Source organism: Primulina huaijiensis, chromosome 14, assembly GCF_012295235.1.
Source record: "Primulina huaijiensis isolate GDHJ02 chromosome 14, ASM1229523v2, whole genome shotgun sequence".
NCBI classification, from domain to species: Eukaryota; Viridiplantae; Streptophyta; class Magnoliopsida; order Lamiales; family Gesneriaceae; genus Primulina; species Primulina huaijiensis.
Window position 1 is genome coordinate 14,437,477 of NC_133319.1, and position 17,286 is coordinate 14,454,762.

Consider the following 17,286-nt stretch of genomic DNA (forward strand, 5'->3'; position numbering starts at 1 on the left):
TTCAAAGGTTAGGGTTTTCTTTTTAAAAATAAAATCGAAACATTGCTCATGTAGGTCGAGTCGTGGTTCACGAGGGCTAAATTAATATAAAAAGTCTAAGTTTTGAATTTAAGAATTTTATATCATTAAAAACGAATAATTAAGGATTAATTAAAAAACCTAGCATTTAAGCTAAATAAAATCATGGAAAAAATTAATTTAAGCTTAAATAATTATTTGAGACATGTTAGAGTCAATGGTATTAAGAAAAAGTCAAATTCGAGGATTTTTACGTCTAGGGGTAAAACGATAATTTTACACCCAAAAATTAGTAAACGTCATGACAGTGCTCTGAATGCGTTTTTATATGCTAAAAATATTTATTTTAAATGTTTATGGGATTTTATGATTATTTATGAAATTTATGATGAAACGATAAAGTTAAAAGAAATGTCGCATGCTTGTTTTTAAAAGAAAATTGATATTAAATGCCTGATTTTTATAAAGTGATGGAAACGTGAAACATTTAAGGAGGGAAAGTAATTGTGACTATTATGATGATATGAATGAGGATGTCGTGAGGTAAAAGGCCCCAGAAGGAGCCCATTTATGGGAAAAGACCCCAGAGGAAGCTCGACGATCGTATTTCCATATGATGAGGATAGGCCAAGGCTCAATTGACGGGTGAGAGTGTCGATGATGTCCCCGTCGCCCAGTACTATGGTTACATGTAGATGGATCCATCGACCTTATGAGGAAAAGAAAAGTCACAATTAACGATCCAAATTCAAAAAAAGGAAAACATATATGCTTATGATAAAAAAGAAATGTTTATGATAAAATGATGAATGATATGGATATGTTTATGATAATATGAAAATGTTTATGCTTCTCACGATCATGAAAATGTTATTTTAAGTACAAGTATTTTCACTGTTGCATGTGATATGTATACGTATTATTTGTTATCAAGATTATGGTGTATTGAGTCTTTAGACTCACTAGGTGTGATTGATACAGTTGGTTATGATAATGATGTTAATGGAGGTCTTGATGGTTGACCTAACTGGACTGAAGGTGCACATTACCCGATGACCAGCGCTTCTATTTTTCCGCACTTACGATTTATGTTTATGATTTACGTTAAAGACTTTACATCTTTTTATTTACGTTTTGAGAGGTTTTTGAGAGGTGTTAGTAGGGGCTATACTTTTCAAAATATTGCTTTTTATATTTGGTTTTATGTTTAAACTATTTCCTTGATTTTTCAAATATTAGTTGGAGGTTTTTTATTAAGAAAATTGTGTCAAAATATTTTATGTAATTGTGTAAGGGTTTGGCCGAAATAGTAAGGGTTTTACAAAAAATAGTACTTTTAAAGCAAAACGAGTAGTGGACGTTTCACTATCCATCTTATTTGTCTCATATTCAATTCTTTTCGAGTGAAAAAATATTTGAGACTTCTGGTGGTTAATGAAGACTTCACATTTAGCCTCGTACAATTAATCAATTCTTTTTAAGTGAAAAAATATTTGAGACTCTGGTAGTTAGTGAAGACTTCACATTTAGCCTCGTACAGTTAATACCTCCAAATATTTTGGGAGTACAATATTGTTTTTAACTCAAGATCGTGTGTAAGGTAATTCTACTCGCACAACTTTAATTGTATTGACGCATATGCAATCATACTTCCCTCTTGAATGATTATACTTCGATTTCTTGCTTTGACGCGTCTCTATAGATGGTAAAGTCCTTGTCGTCCGTGGTTTAACAGTCCTCGGTAGATCGTAGCATACACTGGAGATGAATCTGCAATGTAAAAGTATAGTAACTTTGAGAATATTAAATAGAGCTAAATAAAATAACAAAGAATAAAATTGTGATTTAACAGTTATCGACATCGGCTCAAAAAACATGATCGAGTTTCTCTTACACTGTAAAATCCGTAATTACATAAACATTTATGTTCGAATAGATCTTAAGTGTACAAGTCAAGTTATAATATCACGTACGAGTACGAGAAATCATCCCACATGGACTGTCACACAAATTTTATACTTACAGAAATAATTTCTTAGCTAAAATTTTAACGAAATTATAGATGAAGTGAATTTAACATCCTAGAATAAAAGTTCCAGGGAAAAGAGAATTTGATGATATGAAAATAAATTCAAAGGAGTTTTTGAAATCAAATGTTTGACGAATTTGTTGAGATTTTCAGTTCATCGGCCCTTTGGTTGATTGAAATAATTAATTTCAACGATTTTCTTGTGCTTTTTACAAAACTCTATAATTTATTAGCACTCTTTTACGTTATGCTAAACTAATTCGACACCATGAAATAATTAAATCTCGCTAATAAAATCATGCACCAATGAACTGAAAATGACACATTAAGACTTGCAAAATTGATACCTGTCACCAAGCGTCTACCACTCCGAACACACATGAGATTCAGTTCTATTTAGCAAGCTATTCATCTTACAATGTAGAAATCAAACTTTAGTTATTCTTTTTACTCATAATTTGGAGAAACTTTCATACTTATGTACAACAAATCCCATGCTGGTATGCCGATTGTATGTAAAGACTAGAAATCAAGAAATGCATCAGTCTCTTGCCTTCAAGTGCTTGTTTTCTTCCCTTTAGTTCACTGGTGCAGCGATTCATGTCATTTTATCTTTGCAAGATTGCCGTAAACTTGTCGGTTTCTCATGAGCGTTTCGTCCTATACCACGTTCTCAGTTGGAGTACCATTGTCATGAAACAAGCACCTGAGAGCTACCTCATATGCAGTAAAAATGGTTCCATTCACAATAAATGCTCTAGTAACTGCAGTGCCTAAACCTCTCCAGAGCACATTATACCCTTCATCTCTCACAATTCTCGTAAAGCAATCGAAAATCCCCGAATACCTCAAAGGCAACGACTGTGATTGAATTTTTGTTTTGATTACATCTAAAGGGTAAGAACCGATCCAACTAGCCACTCCTGCAAGACCACCTGCCAGAAGCATGGTTCCAAATGTTTCTTGCCCGTTCTTCCGGCATCCTGGATGGAGTTGTTCTCTCATATACTCGTATGTCCAAAAGTACACACCGTGGGCTGGTGCATCTCGGAGAACAGTGATGGTTAAACCGCGGTACATTCCTCTCCAACCTTCCGTTCCGAATATGAATTTGGCGACGTCTACTGGACCCTTTTGGATGCTCGATCGGCTGGTTCTTTCTTTGGTTTGCTGCTGCAGTTGTAGACGTATTTTTATTAGCTCGACAGGGCTGAGAAGCAGGCTTTGCATAGCTCCGGTGCCGATTCCTCCGAGAGCAACTGCTCTGTATGAGGGTGGATCATCTGCCACGATGTTTGAGTCGAATACCCGAGATAGAATGGCATATGTCTGGAAAGCGATGGCATTCTGCATTAGCAAGGGAAGTGACATGGTAAATTTCGAGCGTAAATTAGCCCCAAACGCAAAAGATATACTAACATTTTCATGCATTTAATTAGAAGTCTCGAGTTAATTAAGTATAAGATTAATTTTTTGAATTGCAAGTTTATCAAATATTTATTAAGTTGTGACTGAAATGTGACATCTGAGTTGATGAAGGATAACAAGTTTGGGACGAAATCTCAGTTCGAAACCAATGGTCACAAACGCGTCCTCGAGTGAGAAAACAATTTGAAAACTTAGTCAAAATTTGACGACCCTAAGCTGAAAAGTCGCACGCCCGGTGAGTCCCCATCTATTGATGTAGAGATCAAACCTTTGGAGATCTTTTCCCAGCATAAAAGGGCCTAAAGTACGCCTACATAGCACAGTAAAAATTGAACAGTAGGTGACCAGATTCCATGAACCACGTTAACAAATCTGATACGGAACGTTGAAAAGGTGGAAATTCATGATTTATTCAATCCCAATCACACAACGAGAACAAGAACCTGGAAGGTGACAGAAGCAAACGGAGCCGCCATTCCCCGGTAAAGAGCGGAGGGGCCTTCCGTCCCGACCACACGGCGGAGAATGCTGAAAGCAGACCCAGATTTACCCGATTGCTGCTGCAGAATTCTCAGCGTATCCAGCGGATAGCCCGTGATAACACCGGCGGTGCCGCCAAACCCGCCTGCCACAAATTCTCTACCCCAACTGCTCGCAAGAAACTCCGGCCAAAAATCCATCTATTCACCACCCACTCAATAATTCCAATGCAAATAAATGCAATCAATTTACAGCCAATTTTCTCTGCCTTTTTTCCCAGAAATCCAGCGGACATAGGTACTATTAGTAGATTTTTTCACTCACGAATCAATGAAAAACTAAAGGGTTTTGGTGAAAAATAGGACTGAATATACAAACTTTTAATTGAGGCAAACGGATTCGTTTTTGCTTCGGATTCTTGCGATTCCGTGGACTACACACACACGAATGATGATGGGGATGGGACACTGCCGTCTTTTGTTTCCTTCTTTATGTATCACATTAAATTGGTTTTTTCCTTTATTAATTTTGTTTTTAAATTGATTTTTGAAAAAAATTAGGCTGAAAATGACAATCACTAACCAACATCTCTAGTACTTAAATATAATTAAAAATGTCGTGAATTGATCGACGATATGATCATGAGATCGAATCTTTCTACTAACATATCCTAAATAGAATTTGTCGTAAAAATTTTGTCTTATCTGATTTACTTAGTTTACATAGTTTCAGATTATTGCGTTAATTACAACATTTATTCACTGAGCATCCAAAATATATAAGATGCGGAGTTCTCCTTTTTCACAATAAGAAAAACATTAAAAATTATCAATAGCTTATATTACATCTGACACCAAAGTCGTAAATTCGGGATGAGATACTGGGTTCCAAACTCAGTCGTAACAAATTATCCCTGATAAAAAAATATTAAAAAATTAAAAATAATAGATTTGATTTCATGTTTCTAAAATTTTTCATATAAATTTATGTTAATGAATTAAAATCCAAATTTATATCCGACCACAACCTAAAATGATTGCCGTAATCATGGTAACAACTAACTATCCAACGCGAGCAAGTGAAATTACCACTCATCAAGAAGGAAAAAAAAATCTTAATTTCAATATAATTCTAAAAANTATTACGTCATACAAACATTTAAAAAAAATCAATACTTTCGAAAAAAAATCAATACTTTCGAGATTAAATTGAAGCAGATATAGAATTTCCTCTAGTTTGTCCATCTTGTGGTCGGAAGGTATCATACCAAAAAGCCTGTCTCGAACATTATGGAGAATTCTTGGATTTCATTTATTTATTATTTAGTTATTAAAAAAACAAATAAAATATTAAAATAATAAATGAAATCAACTTAAATTGTAACTATCTTTGTTTGAAGATATATCATGCACATTCACCATAAAATTTTGTCGCACTTTGGACAGATGTACTGTAAAAATGTTCATAAAATATAATTATATTTAAATAATATTTCGAGTAAACATTTATTGTATTTTGCTTTAACATAAAAGCAAGGATATGTTGAATAAATTGCTTGTTTTAAAGATAAAATGTAGTTATGATACGGATCTTTTGTTTAGTAATATGGTACAATTGGTGACTTCACTCTGTGCATGAGCTTGTGGATAGGAAATCGAGGTAAAATATTGTGCATTCTTCATCTCATTACACTAGGCTATCATCTTGTGTCTCAGAAACTTTCGGTTATTGTCCAGCATCAGCTTCCTTGGTAGTCCAAACTGACATACTATTTTTTCAACAAGAACTTTAGTACTTTTTCCTCCAGTGATTTTAGATAGGGGTTCAGCCTCTATCCACTTAGAGAAATAATTCACAACTACCACCAGTAGAAATTTCTTATGGGTCAGGCATCAGCTTTCTTGGTAATCCAAACTGACATACTATAGGTAGTTCCCATGCTGCCGGCACCCTTCACATGGTCGCACCACCTGTATGGATTCCGAGTTCATATTAGGACACCAAAATCCTGCCAACAATGTTTTTTGAGATAACATCACGGCCCCGACATGATTTCCACAGCATCTCTCATGAATTGCTTTGAGTACATATTGGCCTCTTCCTCAGTCATTCATTTAAACATTGGGCCTTGGTATGATCGCCTGTATGAGGCTCAATTTAGTACCACAAATCGATAGGCTTGCCTTTCGATCTTCTGAGATTGGACAATTTCCACGGGTAACTGTGTGGGTCAAGATGTATTCAAGCAGAGGAGTCATCCACAAGTTGTCCTGAAATAGGGCCTCAACTTTCGAATCGCAATAACCAAGGTCACTTTTTCCACTTCAGTATACCTCAACTCGGGTCCCTTGAGGGCATGGCTAACATGGTAGACATGTTTTTGGTCAGATCCTTCCTCCCAGACCAATCCTAAGCTAACAACGTCCTTAGTTGCAGAGAGATACACCCACAATTTTTCCCCATGTTCGGACATTATCAAGACTTGCAGACTGGCCAGGTGGCATTTCAAATATCCGAAATCTTGCTCGCACTTATCATAACATCCGAACTTTTGGGACTTCCTCAACATCTGAAAGAAAAGATAACTAAGATGTGCCGACCTGTAAATGATTTTGGATAGGGCAACAATCATCCATGTAAGCCGCTGGACATTCTGAATATATTTAAGAGAGACCATCTCCAGAATGGCTTTAACTTTTTTCGGGTTGACCTCGATCTCCCTCTCTATCACGATGAACCAAGAAACTTCTCACTCTTCACCCCGAAGGTACACTTTTTCAGGTTCAATTTAACCCCATGTTCTCTAAGAGTTGAGAATGTCTCCTCAAGATCCAGGAATAAACCAGATCTTTTCGAGAATTGATCAAGATATCATCTGTGCACACCTCGATGTTTATTCTTGCCCGCCTTTCCAAAATCTTATCCATCAACCTATGGTAAGTGGGCCCCCTGCATTTTTCTAACCGAAGGACATACCACATAACAAAATCAGCCACCTGAGCTAATGAAGCTAATTTTATCCTGATCTTCCGGGCTACAGATATTTGATAATATCTCTAATAAGCACCCATGAAGCACATGAGCTCACACCCCAAGTTAGAATCAACCAACTGATCAATTCCAGGTAAAGGATAGCAATCCTTCAGGCAAGTTTTATTTAGGCCCCTGAAGTCTACACACATTCTCTATTTTCCAGACCAGGACCACATTCAAGAGTCATGTAGATAATTGGGCTTCTCGGATATGTCGGGCTTCCAAAAATTCTTGGACATGTTCTGCTATAACTTTATCCTTTTAGGGTCCAAAATACCCTTTCTTCTGTTTTACGGGTCGAGAACTCGAAATGATGTTTAGTTTGTGCTCAGCTACATGGGTCAGGATCCCTACTAACTATGCAGATGATCATGTGAAGATATCAACGTTCTTTTTTAAGCAGGCCAGCAATTCTGCCTGGACAGCGAACTCGAGGTCCCGGGACATATTGGTTGTTCTTCCAAGCATCCCGGGAATTATCTCCACCTCTTCTTGTTTTTTTTTTCCATCACTGCATGTACCTCTCTGATTGAATGCACATATTCTCTTCTTGGTCTCCTTCTCTTCTCGTCCTCTTATTTTGTACTTGGACCATCTCAGCATAACATTTATGAGAGGAAGACTGGCCTCGTCAGACTTCTCTTACTCTTTTCTCCACTGGGAATTTGATCTTCTAATGATATGTTGAGGCTACGACCATGAGGGCATTCATGGTCTGCCTTTCCAGAATGATGTTATAAGAAGAAGAAGCATTGACCACTGTGAATGTTGTCATAATAGTCCTCCTCAAATCCTCGGCCTTGACAATCAAGGGTAGCATTATTTCTCCTTTAGGATACACAGCATGGCCCACGAAGCCAAAGAGGCATGTCTCGAGCAGCTCCAACTTATAACCCTGCAAATCAATCTAGCCAAAGGCATCTTGAAAGATAATATAGACCAAACTCTCACAATCTATAAACACCTGTTTCACCTCGTAGTTGGTTACTTTGTCCTGTATAACCAGGGCATCATTGTGAGGGACGTAGATGCCTTCTGTATCCCATGGTCCAAAGCTAATCATTGGCCCCTCTCCTCAAGTAACAGTATCTAATCCCATGATTTCTCTTCGACTCTAGGACTTTCGAAACCAGTTGGAATCTCCATCTGTTTATCCACCTGAAACATCTTAATCATGACCAAAATGGGGGACTCTTCATAGTTCTCATTTCCTCGGACTCTTTCCTCATGGAAGGGCATCTCGGCCTCTCGGTCTAGATTGGAAGCCCCTGGTACTTGAGGGGAAAGCTGGATTTTTCGATACTCACGAAAGTCTCCAAGCCATTTTTGCTACAGGACCGACTTCTGTTGAGACTGATTTAGAATGTGTCGGCCTCAATCTCTTGTACTCATTGGTATCATGTGCGCAGTCCTAGTGATATGCGCAAAATTTTATTGCCATCAGAGGCTGCTCCTAGGGTCGTGATGGGTTTGGGGTAGCCCTGTCTTTGTCACACATATGTACGGCCTGATCTCTCCCGAACTTCAAATATGTATACTAGGAGATCTGCCTAGAGGATTCCCTCTCTACCCCCGGTCCTTTGTCCTTCCTCCCCTATCTCATCTCTCCTTGTTCAATGTTTCTCTCTTCCGCCTTTGGGCTTCTTTATTGATGTATTTTTTTGCCCGGGATATTAGATCCTCAAAGTTATGGGGCAACTTTTTCACTAGAGACCGGAAGAAACTCCCTCCCGAAGCCCTTGAGTGAAAGCTGTAATTTTGATCTTAGGAGTGCAGGATGGCACTTATAGGGTAACTTTATTGAAGCTATAGATATAATCCTATAATGATTCATCGCCGATCTGCTTCACCTCGAACAGACTAAAGGTGGTCTTTTTATATTTCTTGCTGCTGCTGAAGTGGTGCAAGAAAATGCTATTGGAGTCTTTAAAAGAATGGGTTCTCTGGGTCTCAAGCTTCTCAAACTAGCACTAGGCTGAGTTCTTCAGAGTGGTAAGAAAAGATTTACACTTGATGTTGTCCTCGCAGCAATGTAACATAGTCACATTCTCGAACCGTACTAGGTGCTCCTCCACGTCAATATTTCCATCATAATATCTGATCTTGGCTAATTTGTAGGGAATGAGCATGGGTTCATTAACTATCTAGACAGAGAAGAGACATCATATTAACCAGATATGGGAAATCTGGGAAGACCAAACTTTACTTCTAATTTCTTCACTTTCTTTCTTAATTCTTCTAATTCTTCAACCACGACGAGAGCCTCGATCCCGTCTAAAAATTTTCCTCATTCTTTTTGGACTTGTCCCGAGGATGAGATTCATCCTCAGATTCTTCATGCTCTAGCATATTGCTCTTGCCAGGGGTATCTTTCCTGCCATGACCTTCTGAACAGCCACCGTGATCCACTAGGCTAGCTTTTCCGGGGTGGTATTTCCGAGACAAGCTGTGGGCTTGTCTCACCTCAGCTTCCCCTCTCCTACCTTGAGTGTGAGGATGACCAAGTCCTTCTCGAAGCATCAAATAGGCATAGAGTATATTATTACTATAGATAGTTTTGCAAATTAAAATTAAAATTAAAATTAAAATTAAAATTTACAAGTTTCTCGCAAATAGGGCGGGCAAGTGGCTCGTTTGTGTTTTTCCACAAACTCCACAAACGATCGAGAAGAGCTTTATTATATTCACTTGACATCCACATTATCGGATGGCTCGCGAAGACGCTGATCGTTCATATATCTGTCAACAAATAAAAGCTTCGTTTTTCTGGTGGTTACAATGGCGGCTTTGAACATACTATCCCCGTCGACCAAAACTTGGCCGGCGACGTCATCACCCTCCGCCGTTTGCAGTGGTTGTGCCAGTAATGGCACCAGTTGGAATTATAATTGCAGAACATTTCCCATATGTGGCCCATTTCCGTCGGCTTTTGCTGTATCTAAGGCTGAGGATCAACGGAAGTTGAATTTCATGCCTTCGGGGAAGGTTTTTGGACTTTCAAATTCATACGGTAATCTGAAAAAGATATGCTATCATTTTGAGATGTGTTTTTTTTTCCCTTTTTTTATATCATCGCGCTCAAAAAAGCATTAAAACGACAACTCTGTCGATAGTTTTTTTTTTGGCTGGGGTGGTAATTGCCGATTAGTTTTGACTCAAATCATGCGGAAACTACCAATATGAGCCGGAACCCAGCTTCCGCTATATGGTTGGCAAGCTAGGCTTTCAACTCTGTCCTACCGCCGTCTTGTAGCCTACAGGGAGAATACGGTAATAGTTGCATAGGTCTGTAGGTTATCTCGATCCTCATATACGATAATATGAGATGAGCCTTCGCGGCGATTGAGCAATACCAAAACAAGGATTGATGTCATAGCTAATCTGATTAAGAAGAAAAAATGGCATCATTGATCTATTGATTGGGAGTTCTTTTTAATTGGTGGCTACTTGAAAGGATTTGACACTGTTTCGCAATTCTAGTTAATGGGTTGATGGAAAAATTCTATTAGAGGCATCTGGTAATTGCTGGAACTTAGCGATAATTTTGGTTGAAGTCGTGAAGATAAATCTTTAATCAATGCGGTACTAGCTTGCGCAATCTAGATCCCAGGTCAGACATGAGTCTCAATGGATTAGAGAGGTGAATTATTTTGTGTTGGTTACTGAAGATTACCTTAGCTAAACTTCCTAGTCTTCCTATAATTCAGTTAAACTAGGTTTTATTACGCTTTTCATTGATGAACTGCGGGGCATATCTCTTTGTACAAAGATATATGAGGTTGTAATCATAACAGATGATGATGTTGTATTCATTCATTATTTATATCATTTCTTTATTTCTTTCTCTCTCTCTCGTTCTTTCTTCCCCTCTTTTTTATGTATTTTACCCATGGAATCTGTTGGTGCTACCGTGCTATTGCATCATTATTTTCTTAATTCTTGTGCAGCTAGTGGAAGAAATCCCGGCCCATTGAACGCAGTGTTTCCTTTAACGCCAGCAGAAGTCTCCTCAGTGAAGGAGCTCTTTGAATTTATATGTGCAGGTCCCCTTTTAGAAAAAATTGGTGTAACCTCGGAGGAGGTTGCAGAATCCATAGACAATTGGATATTATATGGATCCCAGCTCTGTAGATTATTTAAATTAAATGACATGTATTTAACAGAGCCTCAGAAAGTTCGAATATACCATTACTACATACCTGTATTCTTGTGGTGCGAACAAGAAATTTCCCAGCACCGTTCTACGTTCAAAAAACAAGATGAAATCCCACCTTTAGTGGTACATTTAATGTTATTCTTGATGATATTTAAGGGCTGGAACCTTAAGTAATTTTCTTTGGGGTAAGGGGTGGGAGCGAGAAACACTAAATTTGCTCATTTGTATTTTCAATTAGACAATTCCTGTTATTTTCTGAGGGCATATAACATCCTTCATGTTTCATTATTTTTGCTGCAGATTGGTTTCAGTGCTCCACAAGGTTGTGGAAAAACCACACTTGTCTTTGCCCTGGATTTTCTTTTCCAACTTAATGGGAGGTAGAATATAGAAAAATGGTAATGTTATTGAAAAATCATGTTGAAATCTAGAAAAAAGATGCTAAAAAGATGGCTCATTAATCTCAGGAAGTCTGCAACTATATCCATCGATGATTTTTACCTGACGGCAAATGAACAGGTAAAATTAATTAGTGGCCAACCCTTGTGCAAACCAATAAATTTTTATATCTGATGGTTTCCGATAACTTTCTAGGCCAAGTTAAGGGAAAGTAATCCTGGCAATGGACTCCTTGAGGTAGTTTTAACTACTAAATTTGGTGATTTTCCTGTTACAATTGTTGCTCAATAATGAAGAAATCTGCATATTGCCTTAGTTTCGTGGGAATGCTGGAAGCCATGATCTTCAATTGTCTGTTGAGACCCTGACTGCCCTACGAAGTTTGACCAAAGGCTAGTTGTAACTACTTCTTTTTCCATCTTCACTGTTTTAATCATGTTGTCCTGGGCTCCTGGCATGGTGTAAAAACTTGATTTTCAGGTGAAAAGATTAAGATTCCTCAATATGACAAGGTAAAGATCCGTGACCAAACTTCTCGATCTTTGTGTCCGGAATGTGAATTCACTAATTTTGTATTTATGTACAGCATGCATTTAATGGTCGAGGTGACAGAGCTGATCCTGCTACATGGCCAGAGGTGGAGGGCCCTCTAACGGTTGGTGGCCATCCAACGTAGTAGTTCCAAAGTCTCTTAACTTTTGTATCCAATAAAACGCAACAAATTCAAGCTATTGAAATCATTGTTAAATTTGCAAAAGTTCTTGGTTCCCTTTGTTATTATTGGAGAGATGTTTTTTCTATCCTTTATTTTAAGACTAGTTAAAATGTTATTGGAGGTTTACAATGAAAACACATTCTGATGCTTCAAATTTAAAATTTCTTGAATTGTTGTACTCTTGTTTGGTTCTGGATTAAACTATAGCCTTCTGATTCTAGTTCATTCTCATTATCATAATACTTTTACTTGGTCGATAGGTTGTGTTGTTCGAGGGTTGGATGCTCGGTTTTAAGCCCGTTCCAGTTGAAGTCGTGAGATCAGTTGAACCTCAGGTTTGAGAACCCAACTTTTAAAATTTGTTGCCTTCTCTGTAGAACTCGGTACTTGACATTACTATTGGACTTAAAACTTGCAGCTGGAGATTGTTAACAAAAACTTAGAAGCTTACCACGATGCATGGGACAAGTTCATCAAGTCCTGGATAATAATCAAGATTCACGACCCCGTTTATGTTTATCAGTGGCGATTGCAGGTTATTCTTGCATGCCCTTGTTTTTAAGCTTTGAGAAAATTTCGTGATCAATGGTGGGATGATACACAGGCGGAGATCGCCATGAGGAATGATGGAAAGCCAGGGATGTCCGATGAAGAGGTAGGAAAACTGTCTCTACCCTCAAAACTAGCATATTATATAGTTTTACTATGAAATAAAAATATTTTTTCCTCCTTGTCACACAGGTTATGGACTTTGTTTCAAGATACTTGCCAGCATACAAGGTGTATCTTCCTACCCTATACTCGGAAGGGCCAAAAGGTGCTGATCCGAACCATATTCTAGTCGTTGAAATCGATGAAGGCAGAAATCCCATCCTTGGAAATTAACTCAGAAGCATTCAGGTGAAATGGATCCCTGTAATTATGTATATTTAGTGTAACTCACTAAATATATGATCTTTGTTTTATATATGTAACTCACATCAGATATGATCTCAAACAAATTGTTTAAAAATTAAAAAAAAAATTAAGTAAAAAATCTAAGTGATGCCTGTTTAATGTGATACAAATAATTATAATAAAAACTTAAGAGTTATAAGTATGATCTCTATCTTTTATTTGATTCAGTTCTTTTTCTAGAGAATGTACAATGAGTAATGTTTGACTATTGAAATAATTATCATTTTTCTTTTTCCAAGCAATAGGAAAGTTTTTTTTTTTTTTTTTGAATGAAAAGTAATAGGAAAGTTGAACGAATGCAATTCTCTCTGTCTACTAATATTGACCTTCTATTCTATCCAATTTCCAAGAATTTAATGTTTTAGCTTCTTTGTTTTGTTTTATATATGTTTAATGATTGCTATGCATGCTTAACGGTTCCGAGGTTCCCGTTCTGGTTCCAGATTCACAGGTACCAGAATTGGTAAGAACCGGTCCAAAGCAGTTCCAAGGTATCCGATCCATCGACCGGTTCCAACTAATTCCAAACTTTTTTTAAAAAAATTAAATGGACACGAGCAGGCGCGTTAGGTGGCTATTTTTTACCGCTCCAATGCGTCTTGATGAAAAACAAGTGCTGGGACATAACACGTCTAACCGTCCTCGCGAGATGCCAAAAAAAAACAGGTCCCATGGTTATTTCATCTTCTTCTAGGTTTTTTTTTAAAAAAAATTCGAACCTGTTTTAACCGTTTTTTAAACCGTCCCAATCCATTTAATAATGGATTTAGGACGGTTCCAGAACTTTTTTAAAAAATAATATAAAAATGTTGTATATTGAAAATATATGAAAATAGTACAATCCGGAATTTGTGCTATAAAATCCTTTCATTCATTCAAGAGTGGGTCTCATGTTAGACCGTCTCACAGATCTTAATATGTGAGACGGATCAATCCTACCCATATTCACAATATAAAGTAATACTCTTATCATAAAAAGTAATACTTTTTAATGGATGACTCAAATAAGAGATCCGTCTCACAAATACGACCCGTGAGATCGTCTCACACAAGTTTTTGTCTTCATTCAATTGGTATGCAAAAAAATGGGGAAGTTCCATCCATAGCCGTTCTTCCTTTCTTTATAAAATTTACGTTTTTAGGAGCATTGCTTCATTTTTATTAATTTTTTTATCAAGCAGCTTTGTTTTTTTTTTTTCCTGGGTAATTCATTAGCACATGTAATTATTATATTTTTATTATTATTGAAATAATTTTATTTTGTAATATCATATGAAATAATTTTATTTTGTAATACTATTTTATGATAATAATTTTTAATATTGTCAGTTAGTAATATTGTTTGTTGATTTTTTCATCAATTTCAATTTCATACGAACGGGTCTTAAAAGATAATTTTATTATTTTAAGCGATGATATTTAAATTATTGTTTATAATTAGTGTTATTATTATGAGAACATCATAAGTTACCAAATGTTACAATTACACAAAAATATATATTTGTGTAAAATATTTTTAAAATTGTTCAAAAATAAAGTATATAAATTATTAAGTTAATAAAAAATTAATATGAATCCGGAATTTGAGTTTTATAATTATATTTTATTTCTAAAAAAAGCCCGGTTTCTAAACCGATACGGACGAACTGGTTCTGATCGATTCTGGACTTTTGGGCCGGTTCTGATCCGGCTGGTGCTATTAAAAAAAACACCATAGATTGCATATATGACAAACTCAGAATTAAAATATAGTTAATTTGAGATGAATATGACAAATTTATGTGCAATCATAATCAACAACTTTATTCTTACAATGGATAAATTATAATAAACATGACATTGGAAAAAATGGATCCAACCAAAAGAAAATAACTTTACATATGGTTAAAACTTAATTGATGTGAACAGAGCAAATATAATGACTTTTTTTTTAAAAAAAAAGTTGTTAATTTACGAGTAAAGAAAATTTAGGTACATTAAATAGTAAATTGAAACATAGATATTTATTAATGGCTCAATGTAGGGTAAATTTTTAATGAAATTTAATTAAAACCTTGGTAATTTATATTTAGATTTTATTCAAAATATGTATATTTATATACAATATGGAGATGTACTTGAGATGTTTTTCTGGTGAGCTTCCGGAGAAATGGTTGTCATGGCTAGAATGGACAGTTTTGTTACAATAAGAGATTCCAATCTTCCCTTCGGATTACACCTTTTGAAGTAGTATATGGTAGCTTCGATGCTACATGTGGTTTGGATGGACAAGATTCACACACATATGATTTTAAAAAAATTAGTGAACTCCATGTATGTGTGGCTAAATTTGGGCCATTGATTCTATCATGGGGATAGTGTCCCTACATGTAGGATGGAATCAACCGTAGTATATGGCCGCGCCCCACTTTGACTCTTATCTTACTGTCTGGGATCATCTAAACTCGAGGCGGTGGACCATGAGTTACTATCCAGAGATCAGACTTCGGAATTGCTAGCTCCCCTCTATGTTTTATCTTTTAGGATTTTTAGCTTGTTATTTCCTTATCAAAATATGATGAAATCGTGTATAAATATCCCTTGGAATGCATTCAATAAAGCAACTTAATTTTCAATATACTTAATTGTTCCAAAGATCAGAAAATCTCTTTAACGAGCCTCAATCGCAAACGAGGAAGAAAATCACAAAAGAGCAGAGACATGAGGCTTGAAGATTTTCTAGTGCAACTTCCCAGATCCATTTCTCGTAGTCGTGACAGTATGTTCCCATGAGAATTGTAAGATGTAAGGACTGAAAGTTTTCGGTTTTTAAGACCTACTCACATTGAAACAGAAAATGTAAATTCAAAGCAAAAATAATGGAAACCATAAGACAAATGGTAAATAAGAAGCTAGAAATCTGCTCCAACACTAGTGATTGATGATCTTTATTCTTTTGAACTCAAGAGGTACAAAAATACCGTAGTAAGTAATATACGGTACCACAGAGTTAAAACCAACTGAAACAATGAACTATCTTATTTCCACAAATACTAACAATAGCAAATAAAATGTCACAATCCCATGCGCCGCAACCTCGAAGGGACAATTACAAATCAAATATTAAGACAACAACACATGTAAAGAAACACTCCTCGAGATAAAAACCAAATAATATGACTAGGATACATACACACATGTTGGCTTAATCCACATTCTTCTCAACAGACTTCTTATACTCCTCCATTTCCTTCAACCACATATCCCCAAACTCACAATCCTTCCATTGCTCGAACCATGGTCCCCCGAGAGTATAATGTATCGCCTTTGGGCTTGTGTTCAGGTCTCCTTCCACAACCCTATTATGCCCCACCAAGAAATTCCATACAAAAGAGATCTCCCCAATCTCATCATCCTCCAACCATTGAAACCTATGGAGGAAGGCACCACTCTCCTTGTTCACCACTTCTGGCGTTAAAACCCGATTCTTTGGGTGACCACAATTGTACAACACCATGGATGACCAATTCTTCCTCGGGTACACAGTTTGCACGGCGCCATCCATTTTTGTAGTTTCTTTGGGCGTATAGTCGTGTTGTACACACATCACAGCGTATTTATCATCTACCAAATCAAATAATTCCTTAATATCAGCCAAGTACAAGAAATCACAATCCACAAACATAGCCCATCCTTGATAATTGGCTAAATATGGGGTCAAGAATCTGGAAAATGAAAACTCCGTGCTCTCTAATTTACCCCTCTCACGCCAGTAAACACCCTTTTGCCGCATTTCAGATTGCTTGATGGGACAAATCTCAACCGGGATTGAGGCTCTCTTCAACAAAGAATAGCGGCATACCTCATAAGCAAGATCCTCCCTTTGATCATATCCTATGAATACCTTGAAATCCTTTCCATTTTTCTCAATCCCATTTACAAAATTTGCATTACCATTGCTCAAATCCTTCAAGAAAACATCAGAATTTCCCCCCTCTACGCTACCATTTGAATGCAGATATGTGCACCCTGACATAATTCTCAGCCGAGAACTTGAAATCTACAAAAGACCAAAAAAAAAAAAAAAAAAAA

At 36.7% G+C, this 17,286-nt stretch overlaps 4 protein-coding genes across 5 annotated transcripts in view; 1 reads left to right on the forward strand and 3 right to left on the reverse strand.

The window, feature by feature from the left end:
• Nucleotides 1–2,376: 2,376 nt before the first annotated feature.
• Nucleotides 2,377–4,419, reverse strand: LOC140956647 (mitochondrial arginine transporter BAC2-like). Of its 2 annotated transcripts, XR_012171499.1 has the most exons (3): nucleotides 3,919–4,419; nucleotides 2,516–3,394; nucleotides 2,377–2,479 (listed from the first exon to the last, which is right to left on the reverse strand). XR_012171499.1 is itself a non-coding variant. In XM_073413487.1 (2 exons), the coding sequence occupies exons 1-2, from the start codon at nucleotides 4,153–4,155 to the stop codon at nucleotides 2,708–2,710; spliced, it is 924 nt and encodes a 307-aa protein (XP_073269588.1). In that variant the 5' UTR covers nucleotides 4,156–4,419; the 3' UTR covers nucleotides 2,469–2,707. The 2 variants fall into 2 exon arrangements, 1 of the variants encoding a protein (XP_073269588.1); XM_073413487.1 differs by having other exon boundaries at nucleotides 2,469–3,394.
• A 3,242-nt stretch (nucleotides 4,420–7,661) lies between these two features.
• Nucleotides 7,662–8,051, reverse strand: LOC140958004 (uncharacterized). Its single transcript, XM_073415409.1, has 2 exons — nucleotides 7,953–8,051; nucleotides 7,662–7,883 (listed from the first exon to the last, which is right to left on the reverse strand). The coding sequence occupies exons 1-2, from the start codon at nucleotides 8,049–8,051 to the stop codon at nucleotides 7,662–7,664; spliced, it is 321 nt and encodes a 106-aa protein (XP_073271510.1).
• Nucleotides 8,052–9,601: 1,550 nt separating this feature from the next.
• Nucleotides 9,602–13,251, forward strand: LOC140958129 (D-glycerate 3-kinase, chloroplastic-like). Its single transcript, XM_073415524.1, has 12 exons — nucleotides 9,602–9,998; nucleotides 10,936–11,267; nucleotides 11,445–11,524; nucleotides 11,612–11,663; nucleotides 11,739–11,780; nucleotides 11,860–11,935; nucleotides 12,024–12,055; nucleotides 12,130–12,198; nucleotides 12,519–12,593; nucleotides 12,677–12,793; nucleotides 12,863–12,913; nucleotides 13,000–13,251. The coding sequence occupies exons 1-12, from the start codon at nucleotides 9,767–9,769 to the stop codon at nucleotides 13,141–13,143; spliced, it is 1,302 nt and encodes a 433-aa protein (XP_073271625.1). The 5' UTR covers nucleotides 9,602–9,766; the 3' UTR covers nucleotides 13,144–13,251.
• A 2,953-nt stretch (nucleotides 13,252–16,204) lies between these two features.
• The window catches only part of LOC140956711 (protein CDI-like), a 1,396-nt gene continuing 314 nt past the window's right edge, over nucleotides 16,205–17,286 (reverse strand). Inside the window, exon 2 of the mRNA XM_073413565.1 lies at nucleotides 16,205–17,254. Within this exon, the coding sequence (XP_073269666.1) occupies nucleotides 16,400–17,230 (831 nt within the window). The 5' untranslated portion in view covers nucleotides 17,231–17,254 and the 3' untranslated portion in view covers nucleotides 16,205–16,399. The remainder of the gene's footprint in view (nucleotides 17,255–17,286) is intronic.

What these genes read in the sequence shown, in the direction of transcription:
- LOC140958004 (XM_073415409.1), bottom strand. Translation starts at nt 8,051, where the DNA reads ATGATTAGCTTTGGACCATGGGATACAGAAGGCATCTACGTCCCTCAC. An exon ending in CCAACTACGAGGTGAAACAG is followed by an intron (nt 7,884 to 7,952) that starts GTGTTTATAGAT and finishes ATTGATTTGCAG; the next exon opens with GGTTATAAGTTGGAGCTGCT.
- LOC140958129 (XM_073415524.1), top strand. Translation starts at nt 9,767, where the DNA reads ATGGCGGCTTTGAACATACTATCCCCGTCGACCAAAACTTGGCCGGCG. An exon ending in TGGACTTTCAAATTCATACG is followed by an intron (nt 9,999 to 10,935) that starts GTAATCTGAAAA and finishes ATTCTTGTGCAG; the next exon opens with CTAGTGGAAGAAATCCCGGC. An exon ending in AGATTCCTCAATATGACAAG is followed by an intron (nt 12,056 to 12,129) that starts GTAAAGATCCGT and finishes ATTTATGTACAG; the next exon opens with CATGCATTTAATGGTCGAGG.
- LOC140956647 (XM_073413487.1), bottom strand. Translation starts at nt 4,155, where the DNA reads ATGGATTTTTGGCCGGAGTTTCTTGCGAGCAGTTGGGGTAGAGAATTT. An exon ending in TTGCTTCTGTCACCTTCCAG is followed by an intron (nt 3,395 to 3,918) that starts GTTCTTGTTCTC and finishes TTGCTAATGCAG; the next exon opens with AATGCCATCGCTTTCCAGAC.